This window comes from Rhinolophus hipposideros (assembly GCF_964194185.1).
Source record: "Rhinolophus hipposideros genome assembly, chromosome: 5".
Lineage (NCBI taxonomy): Eukaryota > Metazoa > Chordata > Mammalia > Chiroptera > Rhinolophidae > Rhinolophus > Rhinolophus hipposideros.
Window position 1 is genome coordinate 89,747,140 of NC_138051.1, and position 22,435 is coordinate 89,769,574.

The window sequence follows — 22,435 nt, forward strand, 5'->3', positions numbered from 1 at the left end:
AGCTAAATCACTTTTAAAAGTAATAATTTTTTAAATTTCAAAGAAATAAAAAGAAGCACTTCCTTACCTGCTCTACGCCAAAATTTCATGTGTTTAATTCCAGCTGTAATTAATTTATCAGGCACGTAGGGGTTCATCTTTACAACAAAAATCTTATCTTTACTTCCTCTGAAATAAATACCAAAATATTTTAACTCTGAAGATAAATGTCTCCTGTAATAACTTTTGCCTAATCCATGTCTTGTCTTAACTACCCCATTACTGAATGCTTGGCCCGCTTGTCTCTCAGGTTTGTGCTATGTAATCATGCATCAGTATATTTATTATTATTTTGTCATTATTTTAATTTACTATTAGCTCTTCTCAACAGAATCTTAAAAGATAGGAACAGCTGAAATTGAACTTCTTTTGGATGGCACCGACTACAGTACGACGCATAGGGAATGCTATTTCTGGCATAAATGAGTTAAAGAAAATTTTATAATACTTCATTATAGTTTAATACAGCCTTTCCAAACACAAAGTTCCTCTTACACTCTCTTTTATTTGGGAATTGTCTATATACTCTGAAAAAAAGCATTTATCTGTATTTTTAAGTGCTTAATGTCTCACTTTAAGGAACAGGAAGTTAAAAAAAATACTCTCTGACACTTGACTATTTCCTCCTTCAAATAAATTGTTAATATTTTTAATTATAAAAACAATACAGGCTTATTGTAGAAAATTTAGAAAACAAGAATAATAACATAAAAAATAAACAATATATAGCTTCTTTGTGATATATGTGTGTATGTATCTTCTTTCACTCAAATATGCAATATGAGCATTTTATCATGCTTTCCAATCGCTATTTAATAGCTTATCATATAGAATTTACTCTACCTGTAAATGGAGATTTTAGATAAGAGCTATTTCCAATGTCATTTTATAGTTACATTAAAACGTGAGCTCACAAGGGATAAACTTATAAATGCATCCTGAAATCATTTGCTTTTTACCATGATTATACTACTTATTCAATGGTGATAAAGATGGCAGCAATAAAAACAGATTACATGTTTGCTTGAATTCAAACCTGTTTTATTTTTTTTTTAATTTTAAGTACAAAATAATTTCAGTATTTTGCCAATGTGACATCAAGTTTTTTTTCCCTACCTTGCTATTGAAAGTTTCTCTCCTTTCTTCCAGTCCCACAGCACAATAGTGTGGCTATCGTCTATTCCAACGGAAGCCAAACGTTTCCCATCCGCTATGAAAATTAATCAGAGAGACATACTGACCATTAACATTCAGAAGATAAAAACCATTTAGTACATATTCTAAAACTTCAGAACCACATTTAAAATTTGATAAAGTAATATTAAATGTTAGGTATGTGTACAGCTTTAAAAAGAACCAGAATATATAAGGGGAGGGGAATTGTTTCTCAATGCATCTAAACATATCTGCTGACATTTTCTTTGACTTCATTTACCTTATCCACCATGTTGGGATGGTGGGAAAGAAGAAAGATTAGAAATGTGGGAAAAAAGAGATTTAAAAAATGAGAAGAAAAAGAAAACTAAGAAAGAAGATTTACTTCATTTAAGTTCACCATAAGAACTCTTATTGTAATATAAGAACTCATAGTGATCATGAAAAGTTAATCACATGAAAAATATATGTAGACTACAACTACATATTGCCATTAATATGACTGCTTTTAGTAAAGGCCAATTATTTCAGTTGTTAGTATCACCAAGCAACAAGTAATGAATGCTTCAGACAAAGGATTGAGCTAAGTCAGTCATGCTGACAAGTGTGCATGTGTTTATAAGTTGTAAAGGCTCAAACTTCAATAAGACAATTTGCCGCTTTGCTATGCTCTCTGTAAACCTCAATCAGTCCCTTAATGCTACCAGTGGTATTTTTCTTGTTGACTCTCTTATTTTGCCATTCATTTTCTTGTTTCTTGACTTTTAGCAGATCACCGAATGTGTATGTACATTTCCCCCAAAACTCTACTACCGTGTTTCCTCGAAAATCAGACCTAGCCAGACAATCAGCTCTAATGCGTCTTGTGGAGCAAAAATTAATATAAGACCGGGTATAATATAATAAATATAATATAATATAATATAATTTAATGTAATATAATATAATACCTGGTCTATATAATATAAGACCCGGTCTTATATATACTATATATATAAATATATATATAAATTTTGCTCCAAAAGACGCATTAGAGCTGACTGTCCGTCCGGCTAGGTCTGATTTTTGGGGAAACACGGTACCACTAGTATTAACTGAGATGGTTTTAGTCATTATGTAGACAAACTTTTATTTTAATAGAAACATATTAGTGGTTTTTAAAAACTACACTCATTAAATTATAATTATAAAATAGCCAGGTAATCCATGCTTTCATAGCCGTGATTGTTTAGGACAAGAGTATGCACATTTGATTAACCACTGTGAAGGTCACAGCTAAATAACAAGTTTAGGCAACACTGATTTCAACTAAAATGCTATGTACTGCTTTGCATTTTGATAATTCTTACTGAGACAGAAAATAGCCTTACCTGAGAAATCAACAGCACAGACACCATACTGGTGGCAGCCCTTTAATATCGACAATGGTTTAATGGTCTCTGTATCCCATATGTGAACTGAGGGATCCCTACCTACCTAAAATAGAAAGAATTATAAAAATCATTTTATACAATTAAGCCATTTATTTTCATATCATTTAAAAGGAAGTAAACCAGGATATTTTACAGCCTTTGTCACATTTGCTATAGAAATTTATCAAATAAAAAATATAAAGCAGACTATATATGTAACTGACTGACTTTCTTACATTTGTTGAAAAGCTAATGAGGCTAGACTCAGTGTTTCTAGGAATGTGCTAGAACTATGTGACTCCTAAATCTTACCATATACTTCATCAATAAAGATAATGCTTACTGGGCACACATTATTGGTAGCGTTCCTATGTTAGATACAATGACACTAAGACATTCAAGTAAATTTTGCAAACTCATTGGGAAAACATGATATTTTCAGTTACTTAAGCACATCTGGTAATATATACTTAATGAGGATGAAAATGTTGTAGAGAAAACCTTCCTGGAAAAGATGATACTAGACCCAGGCCTTTAAAAAGTTCAGGTGTTGGATATAAAGCAAGCAAGCACATTCTAGGCTAGATAATGGTGTAAACAAGGATGAGACCGGTTGAAGCACCAAGCAGGGAAACAAGATTCTGAATAGACAAATTTACTGCAGCACATTATCACTTATCTTTTAACTTGGTGTATGTTTGCTAATGCATAGGTAAGCTATCAATTCTTAATTACCCCTTCAGACTCACGTAATCACTTCCTTTAACTGTTAAGGATAAAGAAATATTATAGCTTTGCCTATAAAGGCAACTCCTGAAATAACGAATATGACAGTCAACTACCATTAATTTTGAGATAGGTTTTATGTAAAGACACAATAAAAACTATACAGCAATCAGTCAATATTTCACTAAGTTACTCAGCCAAATGTTACCAGTGACTGTTTTTTCTATTTAAGTTCTGTAGAGTTTGATACTTGTGATAACTTCACAGCTCCACTCTCTTGGTTCTACTGTTTCCCCAAAAATAAGACCTAGCCAGACCATCAGCTCTAATGCGTCTTTTGGAACAAAAATTAATAAGACCCGGTCTTATATAAGACTGAGTATAATATAATACAATATACTATACTATACTATACTATACTATACTATACTATAAGACCGGATCTTATATTAATTGTTGCTCCAAAAGACGCATTAGAGCTGATGGTCTGGCTAGGTCTTATTTTCGGGGAAACACGGTATGGTCTCCTTGACTCTTACTACTGAGTTTCCTTCACAATTTCATCACCTGTCCCTTAAATACAAACTTCCCCAACATTCTGTCTTTAGTACTCTGGCCTTTTCATTCTACATTTTTGCCCTAAAACTTCTGGTTTCAATGGTTAAATAAACAAATGACTTCCACATTCTGCTGTTAAACTTTTCTTCTGAATTCAAGACTTACATTTTCAATTGCTTACTGGACATCTCACAGAGATGATGATGATGATGATGATGATGATGATGATGATGATGATGATGGTGATGACGACAATGACAATGACAACTAATATTTACTGAGAACTGACTTTTGTGCCAGACACTGTTCTAAACATTTCACAAGGATAGACTCTAACAATCAACAACGCTACGAGATACCGATACTACCCTTATTTTAAGAGATGTAGAAAGCAAGGCCTGGAGAGGTTAGGTAATTTTCCCACAGCTAATAAGTGGAGGAGCCTGGATTTAAACACCATATTCTGTGCTGGCCGAAGTAGTAACAGAGTATTTATTATTAGAGCACACTTGGGGCATGGGTCAGTCAGGGATGAGAGGAAAAAGGAGAGGTAAAAGTTCTCAAATATGTTACTTAATCTAAGTTTTAGGAGGTGAAGGAGGAGGAGGAGGAGGAGGAATGAGATAAAGTTGGAGGGTTAAACAGAAGAAGAGAGGAAGAATTTTCCTTTATAAGTTTATATTTCTAGCACATTTCCTGGCATAAAGCACATGCTCTATAAATGTTTTTGAATGAATGGAAGAAAGAAAGGGGAGAAGAGGAAAGAAAGACAGACAGAGAGAGGGGGAGGCACAAATGGAGGGAGGGAACATGGAGAAAGAAAAAGGGAAGAGTTTTCTCTCCTTTCAGGGAAGCTACATAGGATGATGCAAGTTGCCCACTCTAAGTCCACAGTATATCCTAGAGGATATATTTACACAGTGTTTCAAGCCAGACAAACAAAGAGCGTTAGGCTTTACTACTTACTAGCTTAAAGATCTTTGAGAAAATTATTTAATTTCTTTAAACCTAATTTGTAAACTAGGGGGAATGGTTTCACTCTCATTGAGGTGAGGTGAGAATAAAATAAATATACACTAAGAAACTAGTAAAGTGCTTACATACACTAAGAATCTATAAACATCACCATTTCCCTTTCTTCTCTAATAATCCATATAGACAGGTATCAGTTAAGACTTTTCTCAACATTTTATATTTCAATATTTCTGCTTTGTACTTTGGTAAACCTAAATAGGTTGCTATCATGACTGTAAAATAAAAACAGTCATCCTGTTTGTCACAGAACATTTGTTAGATAACTTATTATGCTATTTTAGATAACTCAAAGAAACCATTATTTCTAAGTCTTTATGTTTTCTATAACTTTTACTCACAAATTAAAAAAAAAAAGTATTATTCTCACAGAAAGAAAATAAGTCAGAGCTCTTCGTTCCAAATTCAAAGCAGAACTCTAAGAAAAACTATAGGAAAAAAGTTGGGGTAAATTTTATTTGTAATATGAAAATAAAATTCCATTCTGAAGAATTCTTTATTCTTCATTTATTAGAACAGATTTTTTTTTTTAGTGGACTTACCTAACTTTAAAGCCAAATGATGGTCTAACCTATCTGGACTGTTGTAACGTAGTTTTTCAAAGGACATACCTGACCTGTTGCCACGTAGTCTTTCAAAGGATGCATCGCTAGGCAGAGAATATCGTCATCATGACCCAGGTAAAAGCGCTGTGTGTTCTGTTGTCGATTATAAATGACACCCACTGCTGCCACATGGTACACAATTTCACCAATTTGAGTATAAAACAGATTACTTCTACAGTCATAACCTCTGTAACTAAACATACAAAACATATACAATCTTAAGTTTGGCCTTTTATCTGATAAACATGGACTATATTGAAGAATAGTAGGTAACTTTTAGGTCATTTAAAATCTAGTTTTACAAGATACTTAACCATTAAAACCATTAAAACGAAACAGAAATATCTCACATCCCATAAACCTTTATGAATTGCTCTGATTATAAATAGCTATGTCAAAGCTATTGAGTAAAAAAAGCAAAGTGCAGATAAATATATATACTACTATTTGCATAAGTACAACAGTAATTTTGTATACTATAAAACAAAAACAGGTTGTTTTTTCTTTTTACAAATGAAAGGGTATAGAAAAGAATAAATATTTGCATTTGTCTGTATATGCATACATATTTCTGGAGCTAAGTAACAGTGATTATCCTTGGAGTGGGGGAAATGATGGCTGGAGGGCAGATGTAGGAAAAAGAATTTCAAGGCATACCCTTTTCTACACATTATTGAACCATGAGAATACGTATTCCAAAAATAAGTTTAAACAATTTAAAAATATTATACACATCCAGAAAAAAGTAGCCAAATCTTCTTAAAGTGAAACTACAATTCCATTTATAGCAACCTTTTTTTGCACTTTGAAGAAAACCAATTCATAAAACATAACTGCATAGGAATACTGCCTATTTTAACACTGGAGAAAAAATATTTTTGCTAAATAAATCCTTTTTGAAGTTCCTGAAAACATCATCAGTCAGGTAAGAACATGATTACTGGGTGAGGGGAAGAAAAGAATTGGATTGGAGCATCTGTTGTTCCAGGATGAAATGTGAGATCTGTATTGTCCATGTCCTACGACAATCCAGAAACTGTATTTTATTGAAATTAAAATATGAAGGCCAAAATGCACAGGCAAAAAGAAGCCCCAGTACCATTCCAAATTAGACATATTTAGGGAAAATGATAATCCCTTACATTTTACTTATTCATTTGTTTAAAGACGAGATCCATTTCTATAAATATAATACTAAACTTTCATAAGACAAAATAATTTTTAATTTAATAAACACTTATATAGTGCTTATTATGTACCAGACAACATTGTAAGTCACCACAACTGCTGACTTATTTCCTCCTTATCAGAACCCTGTGAAGTAGGTGCTGTTATTTCAATTTTACAGATGGGGAAACAGAGGCACTGAGAGGTAACGTGATCTGCTCAAACTCACACATCTAGTAAATGTAAGCTAAAATTCAAACACATAAATGAAAAATAGTTATTCTATACCCGTGAACAAAATGTAATCGAATACTATTTCCTGGAGCCCGTTCTCTTCTTTTAGAAGTACTGCTTTTTTGTTTCTCTTTGTATTGTTCTTTAAGCTGAGGTAGATCTTCTTTGTAAACCTTTAATGAACATAAGTAGAAATAGTCTTAGACTATGTATTAACAAAGGTTTTCATAGATTCCTAAGTAACTTTCAGACATTGTGGTTACTATTGATCAGTGCAGTTTTAATAACTGTCTTAAATAGGAATGTACTTTATGAACTTTATTCACTTGGAAAGAACTAATTTACATTTTCTATATATCACACTGACAAATACACATTTAGTGTTCCATGATATCTTTATACTTCATAAGAGAATATTTTAAAGGGAATAAATAGGAATGTACTGTGACAAAAAGCTATAGGCAAATATAATACAGGCACACTTATTATATCAAGCACTTACTATCAAAGAACACTTTACAAAATATATTTTAACTCTTAAAAAAGGAAAACAAATGGCCACACAAGGAAAATTAAAACCCACAAAAGATAACAGATGAATAAACAACAGGGAGCAAGATAAAGAAGAAACTAGACTTTTTCAGGGGAAAATCATGTGGTAATAAAAATTACCTGCCGACGGTAGGTGAGCTGTGTCTCTTGCTCAATTTCAGAATCTAGTTCTGGAACATCAGACAGATCTGAATCTGATTCATCACTATTAGAGTCAGCCAGACTTTCTGTAATTTTAAAAAATGAAATGTTATTTGTTTTAAAAAGATTCATTTTAAAAACAGCACTGTAAAATTAATGATTAGGAGCTAATTGTGCCAACTGACATGGAGACAAACCATAAAACAATCAAATGAATTACCTATTCAAGTAACACAGATGTCAGTAAACTGTACTACAGATTATCTTCCTCTCCACTCATTGCAAACTCAATAGCTCCTTTAAATCCCTTCACTGGTTCCCCAATGACTGCTACATCAAATTTAAGTGTCTGTGCAAATATAAGTGAATATAACCTATAATTAACATGAAAAATAGCTAGAAATACTGTATGTAACAGATGAATTAACATTAGGTAATTTTCTTTTGTCAAAAAAAACATATATGAAACCTAGATACCCATCTCCCAAAGAATACACTGTTTTGCTAATGTAACTGTTTCTTCCCTCAGCATTTGATTAAAATGCAACCCAAAGTCTTTGTATTGTATCTGACTTTGTAAAGACATCTGACTTTAAACATATAGACCTGATATTTTAATTTAAAAATTCTACTAATAAACTATACTGTTAACTTATGAGACTAGATTACATTTCAATAGTAAAATTGTTATTTTGGGGTTACTGAAGAGTTATTAGACAGAGAAATTGTTTAGGCAGTGGGTACTACTCACCTTGGGGTGCTATGTGAAGAGCATCTTTTAGTTTTCTTTCAGGAATAAATTTCCACTGAAAGACAGAGTGATCTGCTCCACCAATAGAAATAACCCACTGATAATCATGTGACCATCTGACATTAGTTACGTGAGCCGAGTGGCCAATATATTTTTTAAACTTGGCCCCTATAACAAAAATATACCTTTAAATTGATAAACCAGTGCCAACACACAAAAATACCACCTCATATAACAACTTCTATACCTGAACCATTGCATCCTCCTTCCATGATCTTAATTACGATCAAGAGAAAAACATGTTAATTCAAAATTTGTTGAACAAATAAGTCTACACCAAAGGATGTCAATCTCTGTTCTCCTGATTCAAAATACAATTTGACAGGACACATAAGGGCCACAAGGCATGATCTTACTGCTCTGAAAAAAAGCCTTTAGCCACAAGGAGGTCAATTTTTTCATATTAAGTTATTCGAATGTTTTCTTTTGAGGCCTTTCATCTTACGTGATATTCAACCAGTCTATTCCACTCCCAGTATCCTCAGCCCTAGCAGCCACAGGATCCTTTTAAAATTTTAGTCATCAACAAAATACTAGCAAACCTAATACAGTAACATATAAAAGGAATTACACAATAGAACCAAATGAGATTTATGCCAGGAAAGGAATGGTTGATTCAACATACAAAAGTCAACGAATGTAATATACCATATTAATCAAAATAAAATATGCCCAGTTGTCCCAACAATTGTCTTTTACGGTCATTTTTAAGTCTCTATATTTTGTATAATGTCTTTCAATATAGGTTTGTCTTATATTTCAATATGATTAGATTCAGACGATGTGTTTTTGGCATAGGCAATATTGTGCTCTTTTAGATACATCATTTCAAGGGGGCACCATTCTACCGTTAACGATGTTGAGTTGTATCATTTGGTTAAGGTGGTATACACCAGATTTCTCCAATTGTAAAGGAATTGTTTGACTTTGTGGTTAGTTTTTTTTTAAAATCTGTGTGATAGGAACCATTTTTGTGGTTCTAAGTTCAGAATACATTCTCTATATCCTGCTTAGATAACCCAAGTATTTGGCAACATATACACATCCCTGTTAAAAGTACACTGAATACATAATGTTTAGCCTCATTTTGATAATGTTTTAAAAGTTTTATATTACGTTATAGAAGGCCTGTGTGTCAGGATGGAAAGCTCCCTCAGTTAAAACCTAGAGAAAAACTTTCACCTTAGCCATGAATGTAGGGATCAAAGTATAAAAGATTTGAGCAGAACTCATCTAAAATTAATGCTGTTATTTTAGAAATCACTGGAGTTTGTTTGTTTGTTTTATTGTGGTTTGTTTTTGTTTTGTTTTGTTTTTTTGCAGCTTAATATAAGTAACTTTCTAGATAGGTAACTTGCCACAGTCCACCCAGTAAAATCCAATAAGATTGGGTCCCATCCCTCTTATGTGAGAATGCTTATTTGCCAATCCAGAGTACTTTGGCTACTACTTCCTTTGATGGGGTTCCTTAAGTAACCTTAGGCACTAGAGAGTCTTAAGAGGTAAAGCCAGAGATGCAGCAATCAAATTGCAAGTTTTTAAGAGGTACTAATTTTGTTATGTTTTGGACAAATGAAGAAGAGTGATCTGAGCATCTGTTCAGACTGACTATACTGGGTGATAGCCCCAAGAGAGGTGTAAATAATCCTCTAAGTCCCTTCCAAATTTTTTTCTCTGTGACTTTTCAAAGATGAATCCCCCTGGAGGAACCAAAGCAGAGCAACAGGAAAGTTATGGGAGAAATCTGGGAAGCCAGTTATTTCTAATCAAAGGAACTGTGTTAATAATTATTTAATAACCAGCACTGCTTACTTATAAACAAGTATCTTAAAAGTGAACCTAGATAACATATCTTTCATGAAGTGACACTGACACATCAAGACCAAGCATATTTTGCTATGTGCTTCCAGAATTTCCTGTGATTACCCATGTAATTATACTTATGACACTAAAATGTAATAGTCTATTTAGTTGTTAAGTCCTCTAATAAACTGTAAGCTCTTTGATGACAGGTGTGGTATCTTGTTTACTATGTATACCTAAAGTCTGGTATAATGCAAAAAGTCATTAGGTATTTGAAGAAAGAAAGGAAAGAAGAAAGATCACATTTCCACTTTATTATGCCTGTACACTTGAGTTGGAATGCTAGATTGTAGAGGAGGAAGAAGTGTAATGCAGGAAACTGAGAGAGCATGAACATGACTCCAACCCTTATAATTCATAAAGGGGGATGAAAGTGTGATATAAAGAATACTAGAGTTGAAATCAAAAGACAAGAGCTTAAGTGTCAGTTCAACTATTTAATAGCACAGGATCTTGAGCACATCATTTCTCTTGAGCTCCATTTCTATTTTAATATAAAATGGATTATAAGCTCTCAAAATCCCTTCATTATGAAAACTCTGATCTATGATACGAAATGACAAAAAAATAGTTAAGGCTTAAATAAAATGTTATCAATTAGGACTAATACCTCAGAGGAAAGATTCATCAAGGCATGCTGAAATAGTTTTTGATAGGATAAAGCAATATACTAAAATATTTGTTCTAATGGTCTCACTTATTTTCTTATTTGTTTTAGGATATATTTTAACAAAAAGTTAATATGAGATAAATCTCTTCAATAAATTGTCGCAATATCACAAAAGATTTTTTCCCATTTACTATGTTTTAGTGTCCTGAAAACTTCTAGATATAAAATATATGAGAATATCTTTCTTATATATATATGAAATTTTTCCTTTCCAGAATATCTTTCTGACCCTAGTAAAAGGAAGAATTTCTTAATATACAAAACAGCACTATAAATACAAAAAGAGATAGATTTGACTACATTGAAATTAAGAACTAGTCAATAAAAGACATCATTAAGAAAATAAAAACACAAGTCAAGTGGGAAAAGACAGTGACAATCCATAAAAATTACAAATTATATTTATTTCGAGTACAAAAATAACTTCAACAAATCAATAAAAGAAACAACTCTATAGAAAAATGGGTAAAAGATATGAACTTGTGTTTTACAGAAGAGGAAGTGCAAAAGACCAAAGAATATCAGAAAACATGGTAAACCTTATTGTACTTAGACAAATGTAAATTAAGACCACAATGTGACGCCATGTACACTAACTAAATTCACAAAAATTAAAAAGTGTGGCAATGCCAAGTGCTGAACAGGATGTGGATCCACAGGGTTTGTAAAATGGTATAACCACTTTGGAAAACAATTTGGCATTTCCTTATAAATTCTCCATGACCCAGCAATTTTACTCCTAGGTGTATTTCTTTGAGAAACTTGCATAATAGCAGAAAACCGGAAATGACCCAATGTCCATCGACAAGAGGATAAATGCATGAATTGTATCATATATTCACAACACAGTACTTTACAGCAGTGAAAACCAAATACACTAGCTACAAGCAACAATACGGATGAATCTTAGAAAAACAATGCTGAGTAAGTCCCCATAATAAATCTGTGGTTTTTTTTGACTTGGAATTTAACTTTTTATTAAAAAAATAGAAAAATAAATCTGTTTTATTGTTTGATACTTGTTTTGTTTTCCAATGAATTTTCTTCTTGAATCTAAAGAAATATTTTTACCAAAATATAAATTTTCGTTTGTCAACAAGTACAGAGAGAGTCTTAGCAATTAATAACAGTGATGGAGGTGACAGTTAAAGCAACGGTGCCCTCACCTCTCCATTCTGCCCCACCACCCACCTCCTCACCTTCTATCATAGGTCCTGTGCTGTTAGGAAGAATTGATTATTTGAGGGAGATTATGGTCAAGAGCAAAAAAATCTAGGGAGAAAAAGGGTAATAATGAAGGAAAAAAAGAAGTAATGCTTTGTGCTGGGATTTGAGGGGGCTAAATGTGGAAGAGGATCATTCTTTCTGGGCCAGCCTCATACATTTTGTGTTTCAATTGCAATGATTCTGTAACATGAGCTACTTCTATTATTTAACTTCTTTCCACATTGTTAAAACTGCACTTTTTAGAATATAACAGATAGAACCTAAGTAGATATCTAAAATATATTAATACATTAGATACAATCTTTTCCAAAACTTAGGTTGGATCTTAAGTACAACTTAATGTATAAAATAATGTAAACCTTCATAACTAATCTAAAAAACTTAATTTTCTAGTAATATTGCTAACTTTATGCAAGTATGTAAATTCAATAAATGCAGAATCTTAAAATACTTCTACTAAACCTTTAAATATGCCTTAGTTACAGCCTATCTTTTGCTCTCCTAATTACCTACCTATAGTCTCAAGCTGATTCACATGTGCCTAGAAATAAATAAAACCCCTTACCACAAAATAAATTTCTAACAAAAAGGAATAAAAGAGAAAGAGTTTATGCTTGAAGTAGTGACGGAACAAGACTAATTTTTCCTAGACTTTGGTAAAATATTCCTACAGCAATTCAGAAGACTACTACACATTTTATAAATGAAATAATATGACCATGCAATAAAAATGCTGTCTTCCCTATTGAAAACATAAAAATTGTCAATAAAACCCATTCACTTGATAAAGAAAACTCAGAAAATGAAAGTATTTTTGTTTTTGCATAGAGGTCAGTATGTGAAACAATGAGTAGAAGCAGTGTCTCATGCTTAATCTTACTGAACCTCACACCTTCTAACTGGGTAAGTATCATTTTGAGTCACAGTAAAATTGGTTATGCCTGGAGACTCTCATGTCCTGTCTATACGGTGGGATCCAGAAATAGGGTACTTTAATTGCTAGAACTTAGCTAGTCTCTATTAACACACTTGGCATCACTTATGTATGCACTTTCACACGCACCTAGGAAGCGGACGCCTCGCAGACAGGAATCCGGAGCATGGCGTAGCTGGCAGGATCTGGAGCTCACCACTTTACTGCGGAGGCACCACAGAAATACTACCTAGACTTCTGGGAAAACTGGGCCCTTAAGTTTGACATCAATGGACTACCTACCATGTTTCCAAAAAAATGAGAACCTAGCCGGACAATCAGCTCTAACACATCTTTTGAAGCAAAAATTAATGTAAGACCCAAACTTATATGAGACCGGGTTTTATATTATAGTAAAATAAGACAAGGTATTTTATATTATACTATATTATATTATATTTTATTTTATTTTATTTTATATTATTATTCTTTAAAACCCAGTCTTATATTATAGTAAAATAAGACCAGGTCTTATATTAATTTTTGCTCCAAAAGACGCATTAGAGCTGATTGTCCAACTAGGTCTTATTTTTGGGGAAACACGGTATTTCAATGAAAGTATTTTAGCTGTTGCCATAACCACCTTTTACTAAACTGCATGTTATCATTTGCCCAAAAGGTTTTATCAACAATCGGATAAAAATTATTACTGCTTTTCTTATGGCAGAATAGTATTCCATTGTGTATATATACCAGACCTTCTTTATCCAATCATCTATCCAATGATACTTTGGCTGTTTCCGTGTCTTGGCCACCGTAAATAAGCTGCAATGAAAATCGGAGCACATATATCTTTATGGATAAATGTTTTCAGATTTTTTGAGTAGATCCCCAGGAGAGGGACTGCTGAGTCATATAGAATAGTGCCATGGATCTTGAGATTATTATGCTAAGTGAAATAAGTCAGACAGAAAACGGCGCGAACCATGATTTTACTGATATATGGGATATAAAACTGAAAGCAACAAAGAAATATGACAAATGAAGAAACAAAAACTGATGAACACAATAGTTTAGTGGTTACCAGAGGGTAAGTGGGGAGAGGGGTGGTAGATGAGGGTAAACAGGATCAATTATATGGTGATGGAAGGAGACCTGACTCTGGGTGGTGAACACACAATGTGATACATAGATGATGTATTACAGAATTGTACACTTGAAACCTATGTAACTTTACTAACAATTGTCACTCCAACAAACTTTAATTAAAAAAAAATTATTACTGCTATAGGTGTTGACGCTCTAGGTATACACTCACTGAACCTAATATAAAGCCCCGTGCTATAGAAGAGAGATCTTTGAAAATTAAACCTCAGAAGAAACTTTGATTTCCCAAAGTAGTAAGTATGTTTGTTTGTTTTTAAAAAAAATAGCTACAATGAAAATTATTTTGTGTTCTGTTTTATATTATTTTTGGTTTCCAGGAAGCTCTGATTCAATTTTGATGTTTGACTATTGTCATTTTCTTTATCTGACTTTAATACTATGGTACTTCTATTTATATTTTTTCCCTGGTATTCATTCTCTATTCATATAATTATTTTAGTACTTATGGACCTGTTATTAGCTGACTCAAATACTTTATGGAACAAAGCATGGAATAAATAATACAGCATTTCATTTAATTATCCCCAGGACTATGAACAGAATAATTAATATCATTTTAGAAGAGATTCAAGAAAAAGAGGTGATACACAAAATATGTAGAAAATAACCCCTTATTTTTCTTAGCCCCACACTTACAGAAAATATACAAATGTCAAAACAATATATGTTAAGGATTTAAGCAAAAACACACTCACATGTGAAAACCAACCAACAAACCAATACATTCCAAACTGTTACCTGAACTAGTACAGTTGACTACTTCATGAGAATTCTTGAGAAAAAGACATAAGAAAAATATCTCCTAAAAAATATTATACGTTCAACAAGTTAAATGATTAAAGTAATAAGCTATAAGAAACATGTAACTAACACTGTACAGTCTGACTCGATGAAGCAAATCTGGAAGTGGGGAGAAAAATGGTTCTTTAAAAAGAAAGAGGTATTAGTGCATTCATAGCATATGAATTCAAAAATAATTTCCTAATAAAAATTCACGTCCAAAAATAAATGTAAATATGACAATAATTTTTAATTAGCAAAAGTAGCTAATTCTGTTCATTTTCATGAAACCCTTCACCAAATAATCAATATCCGTATTTTAAAAAATATAAACACTCTTATTTATCTCAAGACTAATTTTTTGCAAGATCTTAAAAGTCTTTTATAAGAGAGAGGTTACTAAATAGTATTTTGAAAGAAAATTACCTTTTCTTAAACAAGGATATCGGAATAATTTTACAATTCCATAGTCATCAGCTGTAACTAAAACTTGGCCAATATAGTTTCCATCTACTGAATTTATATCATTGATATCTGAATACTTCGGCCAAATTCCATTTACTTCAAGGCCTGAAACACATGTCCATGAAGCCCAGTGAACACCTTTTATTTCTTCTTTATTTGTCACTTCCTTTCCTCCTAAAAATAAACCAGAGTCTTAATTTATTTCATTTGATTTTTATTCAAGTATAAATTGTATCGATAACATGGTAAACTCAAAAATTTTAATAGCTTCCCACTCCAGTTAAAGTAGACACATGAATAGGTAGGTAAATACGGCAAGGAGAGAAGAAAATTAAACGCAAGGAGTTTTTAAAAAGCCACTACTAAAATTATACTGATTCGGACACAAACACAGATTTGATTATGATGTAGCTTAGCAGGTTCACCCATGTGGAGAATAAAACACTCTATTAAAATCATGCTACGGATTAGTCACAACAGGATAAGTCAGAAGAAAAATTAAAAGCTATAAGAAAGTGGCAAATTGGGTACTAAAAAAGAAACCTTAAAAGACACATGGTTGACAAAAAGAGAGAACTGAAAAAAACAGAAGGAAAAACAAGTGGGGAGTAATACATTTGCATTACATTAGGTAACAGGACTTCAGGATTCAGTCGATCTTCATAACATATTATTACTGAAAAACTTTTGGGGAAATGTATTAATTTAATTCTGTATTTAGCCTTATCAACCAAATTACTGGAAAATGACTAATTCACTAAGCATAATACTAAATAAAGTACTGAGAGAGAACATTTTGAAAATTGTTTTTATTCTTCTCTTTTTAAATCTTTGATGGAAACGCTTTCAAATTTAGTTTCTTAGCTGTATTATTAGTCTTTGCAAAGTTTATTTGAGGTAATCACAAAATACCAAATAATTTATGGTCAGATATTTGTAGCAATTATATTTAATTAGTTCCACCCATAAAAATGGCATTTTGACTTTCTAACATACACAAGGACATTACCATATACTATTCACATGGCATGGAATTCAACATAAAGGAGATCTTAGATCCTCCAAGCAAAGAATTTTAATTAACAAGAGGATTTCCATATAATAGGGCAACTTTTTAGAAAATATCACACGCCTGAAATATTAGCTCAGATTTTCACGGATTTCCTATAATCAAAAGTAATTTATATCTACTTGTAATGAAATTCTAAAATATGTTATGGGCACTAAAATCTACGAATTATATATAATTTATTATAAATTTTTACCTGGCATCCTATAAAATAGTCTTTTACCATTTCCATCATTCGTCTGTAAATATCTACTGTCTGATGACCAGTCCATATGAGTGATGAAACTAAGTGATCCCACACATTCCCCAAATTTTTTATAACGCTGAGCAACTCCATAAATATCAACTGAGCTGTCATTGCATCCAACAGCAAGGTAAGTTCCGTCTGGTGAATATTTTAACTCATGAATTGCCTCCTTCCTATCTTTAATATGTACAACTTCTGTCATATCTCTGTAAAGAAAAAAAATAATTAGACCATATGAAAAAAAATCACTACAGAATTAGTTCAGTTTTCAAATGTGTTTAAAATGACTGTGAGGCTGTATCAAATATTTATAAACCATGGAACAAATGTAAATGAGACAACTAGTATTAATTCATGAATAATTATTGGGCTGAACCAAAATATATGACCACAATATATGCTGGAAGTAGACAAAAATGCTGAATTTCAGTTCCTAACTTACTTTATTTTTAAGTAGTTTAGAGATTCATACTAAATTTCTGGAGCCACACAATAAAGGAAATAAAGTCACAAATTTCTATGCTGGAGTTCCTCATAAACACCGAGGAACATTTATGAAAAATGCTTCACTGTAAACACCATGATTTTCAAATAAATTTTTATAATGAGCCCAATATATAAAACTACATTTAGGAAATAAAAATGGAATTTATTTGTATTATTTCAGTAACAAATTTGAATATGTATCTTTCTATAACTACCACTATTTTTATTTCAGCCTCTTTGACCTTTTTAAAAAGAACACAAATTCTTCCCAATCCTAACCATGTCAACCTGTGAAATTAAATAGTTTTTCAATGATGCCTTATAACTGAGTTTCCAAAATAATACAGGTATTGGCAACAGCTATAAAAATGTATAAACACTTAGTTTAACACCATTAAGTTTCCAAAGTTGTGGTGTTGGTGGGGAGAAGGGAAGATGAGAAGCAGCAAGGGAGAACAGGCAAGAGGAAGAAGTGAGAATTCCTAGTTCCAATTAAGGCCAGGGTCTTTTTTCCATATAAATTTTGCATTACCAATCTGAAATGCTCCAAGTAGATAATTTCAAAAATATAAGTTTTGAATGGATATTTCCCAATTTTTAAAGTTTCTAAATGGACAATTTAAAGCAATCAAACTAAAATTTCTTCCAGTAACACTAAGTACTTCATTTCTCACACTGGGGATATAAAGATTAACTCATCTTCTGTGAGAGATGGATATAAAATTATACATTATAACTGATAAAATGTGGTAGTGCTCAAAAGATATGTAGGAAGTTCTACAAGAAATACTGAAAAAAGATTAAAGACTAAAGGCAGGAAAAGATAAGAATACAAGCTAAGTATTAAGAGACGAGGAAAGGTTTTGCAGGCAGAAGAAACTGCCTGAGCAAAGGCATGGAAGTATGCAAATATATGGTACGTAGTAAATAATATAATGTGGATACAAGAATAAGTGGGAAAGGTAGTGCTTGTTGGGGTTAAAGAGAGAAATTGAGGATACAGTGTCACACATCTGAAGTATTGCCAAGGAGTTTGGGCTTTGCCCTGGTGTTAATCAAATAAAGAGATGAAAATCAGCCTTTTAGCTGGAGGAAGGATAAGATTACCTATGCAAAAATACAGAGCAATAAAAGCAGAAAGCTAGGTCTGTCTTTTGGGGCACTCTAGTATTTACTGTTGGCAGAAGGTAATTAGCCTACAAAGAAAATAGAACCAGAGAAGTAGGCTGAGAAGAAAATAGAGAATGAACACCCAAAACCAGGAAAGAACATTTTGAGAAGGAGCAAATTGTTAATGGGGTCAAATACTGCTGGGAATCAATTTAGATGAGAACTGAAAAATGTCTCCTGGCTTTAGTGACAGGTTATTACCATGTTTCCCTGAAAATAAGACCTAGCCGGACAATCAGCTCTAATGCGTCTTTTGGAGCAAAAATTAATATAGTAAAATAAGACTGGGTATAACAACATAACATAACACAACATAACATAACGTAACATAACATAACATAAAAGATAATAACATAAAACATAACATAACATAACAATATAATACCAGGTCTTATATTAATTTTTGCTCCAAAGGATGCCTTAGAGCTGATAGTCTGGCTAGCTCTTATTTTGGGGGAAATGGGGTATTATGGAGGATTTTTCCTATGTAAAGATGAAAGCAAAGCTATATTGGAATGGGGGGTAGAAAGTTGATCAGTTAATTGGAAGAAAAGAGAGGCAGTAAATTAGACAGTTTATTGAGAATTTCACTGTGAAAGAAAGGAGAGTATAAATGTGATATAAGTAGAGAGAGACTCAAATTTTAGGTGGGAATTTTAAGATAGGACATATTTGAGCATGTTTGGGGCAGGGGAAGAGGGGCAAAAAAAAAACTTCGATGTCAAAAATTAATGGACATATACAAAGAGTTACTTTTTAAAACCAGGAAACAACTTTTGGAAATGATTATTCCCATGAAAATGGGGCAAAATACAACAGGCTGAAAATATTTGAAATGAATATGTGATTAGTCATGGAAAACTGTCCTAATCTTTTTAATATTGATATAACATGGTAGTGACACTGTCAGAAAGAGACAAAGGGCTAGCTATTGGTAGAATCCAAAATGACAATGTTAATGTTTTTACAACTAAAGTCTACCCCATACCCTACAGAAAACCTTACTCCATCTTCAGCATAATTCTTATCAAGCTCTTCTACTGAAGTCTCCCTAACTATTCTTAAGAATGAATGAGTGCCTCTGAGGACTTTGATGTGGATAACACCAGGGACCTCACCAAAAGCCAAGTGTGTGTGTGTGTGTGTGTGTGTGTGTGTGTGTGTGTGTATGTGTGTGTGTGTGTATTCTAATTTGAAAAATATTTGCAATTTTTCATTTGACTCCATGATTTTAGTGTTTCTTTTAATATAAAATTGTTAACATTTTTTATCACAAGGAAAAGAGATGTTCTAGTAAGTTATGTGACTTTGCCTTGGCACATCACCTTATACCCCAATTTAAGAATCAGTGTTAGATTCTAATCCATGTTCCTCCAATAACATAACCACTCCTGTAGGTACTTTAGTACTGCTATACTTATATATCTTGCTTTATGATATGGAGAATATACATAAGCAAACCAAAAAGAAATAGTGACCAGGTAAATTTAGAAGGATTAAGAATAGTTTTTGAGTTAGAATTTTATGGTTAAGCTACAAAGGCATTTATTTAACAGTCATAATAACTATTCCAGTAATCCTGTCAGCAATGCTGGATTCAGTTGCTAAAGTACTGACTTATTAGAAACAAGAACTTATTCAACTAGTTTCTTGCACCCAATAATTAAAAGGGCAAATCTTGAAAAACTAGTAATGGCTACTGCTAATGCATACCAGCTAAATAATAGTCAGCTGTTTTACACGCTAAGTGACTAATATTAAATTTCTGGTTGCAAAAACAATATAAGTGTATTTAATGCCACTGAATTTTACACTTAAAAATGGTTAAAATGGTAAATTTTATATTTTACAATAATAAAAATTAAGAGAAAAAATCTCAGCATACATCTTTGTAAAAACCTGTCCCAGGAAAAGGAGTTACCATCTACAGAATCTCAGAAGTACAAGAGAACATGATGTGTCTGAAAAAGTGAAAGACATTTTATACATGTTGAGACAAAGAAATTGAGGTAGAAAGAAACAGGCTGGAGAGATGGGCACCACAGGCTATGTTAATTAAGGATCTAGGGACTTCATCTTAAGGACAATACAGAGCTTTTACCATACTTTAGAAAGAGGAGGGATGCAAACAAACGTGTTTTAAAAGATCACTATAACTGTAGAATGAAAAAAAGGTTTCAAAGGAAGCAAAACAGGAAGGAGACCAGCTGCGATGCTATTCCACCAATCCAGTCAGGAGATAGTAGAAGCCTATATAAGAATACAATGGTGAGAACAGAAGTGAACAGATTAATTTGAGAGCAATTTAAATAGCAAATTCTCCAGAACTCTGTAATTAACTAGACAAGGGAGGCAAAAGTCGAGAAATGAATTAATGGTTTGTGGATTGGGCAACTGGGTGGATGGTCCTATCATTCATTAAGGCAGAGAAGAAAGATTTCATAAATATTTATCCTTGCGAACACTCATGGATCTATGGCAAAATTTTTAATGGCTGTATAGAATTCAGCTGAATGTACCATACCTATAATTGAACACCAGATATTAACTGCTTGAATGAATTCTTTAAACTTTTCTAATTATCCAAAGGGAGAGATGCGGACATATTTTTCAAAGCATAAAGCTACAAAAAAAGTAACAAAACCATTCATCCATTTTTAAAGCCTCAACATTCCCCCACCTCAATGGCAGAGGATTATTACTGAAAATCAGTATTACCAAGGAATAGAAGTCAGGACCCAAACCCATAGCTCAAAATTTTAGCCATCAATCTACTAAGCATTCTTAACCCCCAAAATTAAGATTTCTGAGTTAATTTTCTGACAAAACCATTTTAAAAAATATATTTTTATATTTAATGAAACTAATATCTGAAATACATACATATTCATAAAGAAGGAAATGGGTAAAAACAATGAGTATTATACATTCTATCTCACTTAGAAATCTACTGTTTCTACTTCTACCTTAATACCATACCTTACTCTAAGTACAGTGAATGAGCCATCCTTCATTCCGAGGGCAAGATGGATTCCATCTACATTTACAGCTGCACAACGAATTGGTTCTTCCATATTACACCTTGCTATTAGTGCATGATCTACTAAACTCCATATCCTGTAACATTTAATTACAATAAAAGAATGGTTAACTAGTGTATGCTTAAAAATTACAGACTATGAAAAAATTTTAGTTAAAATAATTTCATTTTAGAAAGACAAATCTAGATTTTTAACTCTATGCTTTGTGGCAAGGCATTCTTATCTATGAAAATAGGAATACTGTTCATGCTTAAAATGACAAGGATTGATAGAATCTTTTATTTTTTAAAACAATGTAACGACATTAATTTTGCCCAATTATTCACTTTAGGTAGATGATTTCTACCCTGATCAAAGGGGAGATTTATATATAGTATAGTGGTATATGGTATATACTATGTATATAATATTTTAAATTAAATGTGACCTTTAAGACTATGCAAATTCAGAGTCTGTTCCAGACTCTAATGTTAGAAATCTACAAAAAAAAGTAGAAAATACCCATTGTTAGAACCTTAAGAATTACATTTCCAAATAACCCAAATAAAGACAAAACCATTATGAAAATTAGTCAGTTTTGAAGTAAGTTAGAACAAAAAAACAAAGGCTACAACTTTGCTTTTATATTCAGGAAAATTGGCTAAATTCTCTTTAATTCCAATAATTTCTCTGTATTTTCCTTTTAATTTTCTAACATACAATTAAGATACCCACAAATGACAGTTGTTTCTTCCCTTCCAATCCAAATATCTATGTATCTCCCTATACATAAATATATTTTATACTGTGTGTGTATATGCATATAAACACATATACATATATACACACACACATATATATTTTTGACCTTACTGTGCCGACAAAGACTTCTAACTGATAGCTGAGTAAAATGGAGAAAAACATAA

At 32.3% G+C, this 22,435-nt stretch overlaps 1 protein-coding gene across 15 annotated transcripts in view; it reads right to left on the reverse strand.

Annotated features, from left to right (window-relative positions):
• EML5 (EMAP like 5) overlaps positions 1-22,435 on the reverse strand; it is a 151,494-nt gene that overhangs the window by 72,491 nt on the left and 56,568 nt on the right. For all 15 annotated transcript variants that reach the window (XR_013993270.1, XR_013993271.1, XR_013993272.1 and 12 more), the window contains 10 exons: positions 21,469-21,606; positions 16,783-17,039; positions 15,479-15,691; positions 8,373-8,540; positions 7,601-7,707; positions 6,983-7,101; positions 5,534-5,720; positions 2,565-2,670; positions 1,156-1,249; positions 68-168 (listed from right to left, as the gene is read on the reverse strand). Coding sequence is in view for 9 of the 15 variants with exons in the window: in XM_081047271.1 (XP_080903397.1) it covers positions 68-168; positions 1,156-1,249; positions 2,565-2,670; positions 5,534-5,720; positions 6,983-7,101; positions 7,601-7,707; positions 8,373-8,540; positions 15,479-15,691; positions 16,783-17,039; positions 21,469-21,606 (1,490 nt within the window). In the remaining 6 variants the exon portion in view is untranslated. The remainder of the gene's footprint in view (positions 1-67; positions 169-1,155; positions 1,250-2,564; positions 2,671-5,533; positions 5,721-6,982; positions 7,102-7,600; positions 7,708-8,372; positions 8,541-15,478; positions 15,692-16,782; positions 17,040-21,468; positions 21,607-22,435) is intronic.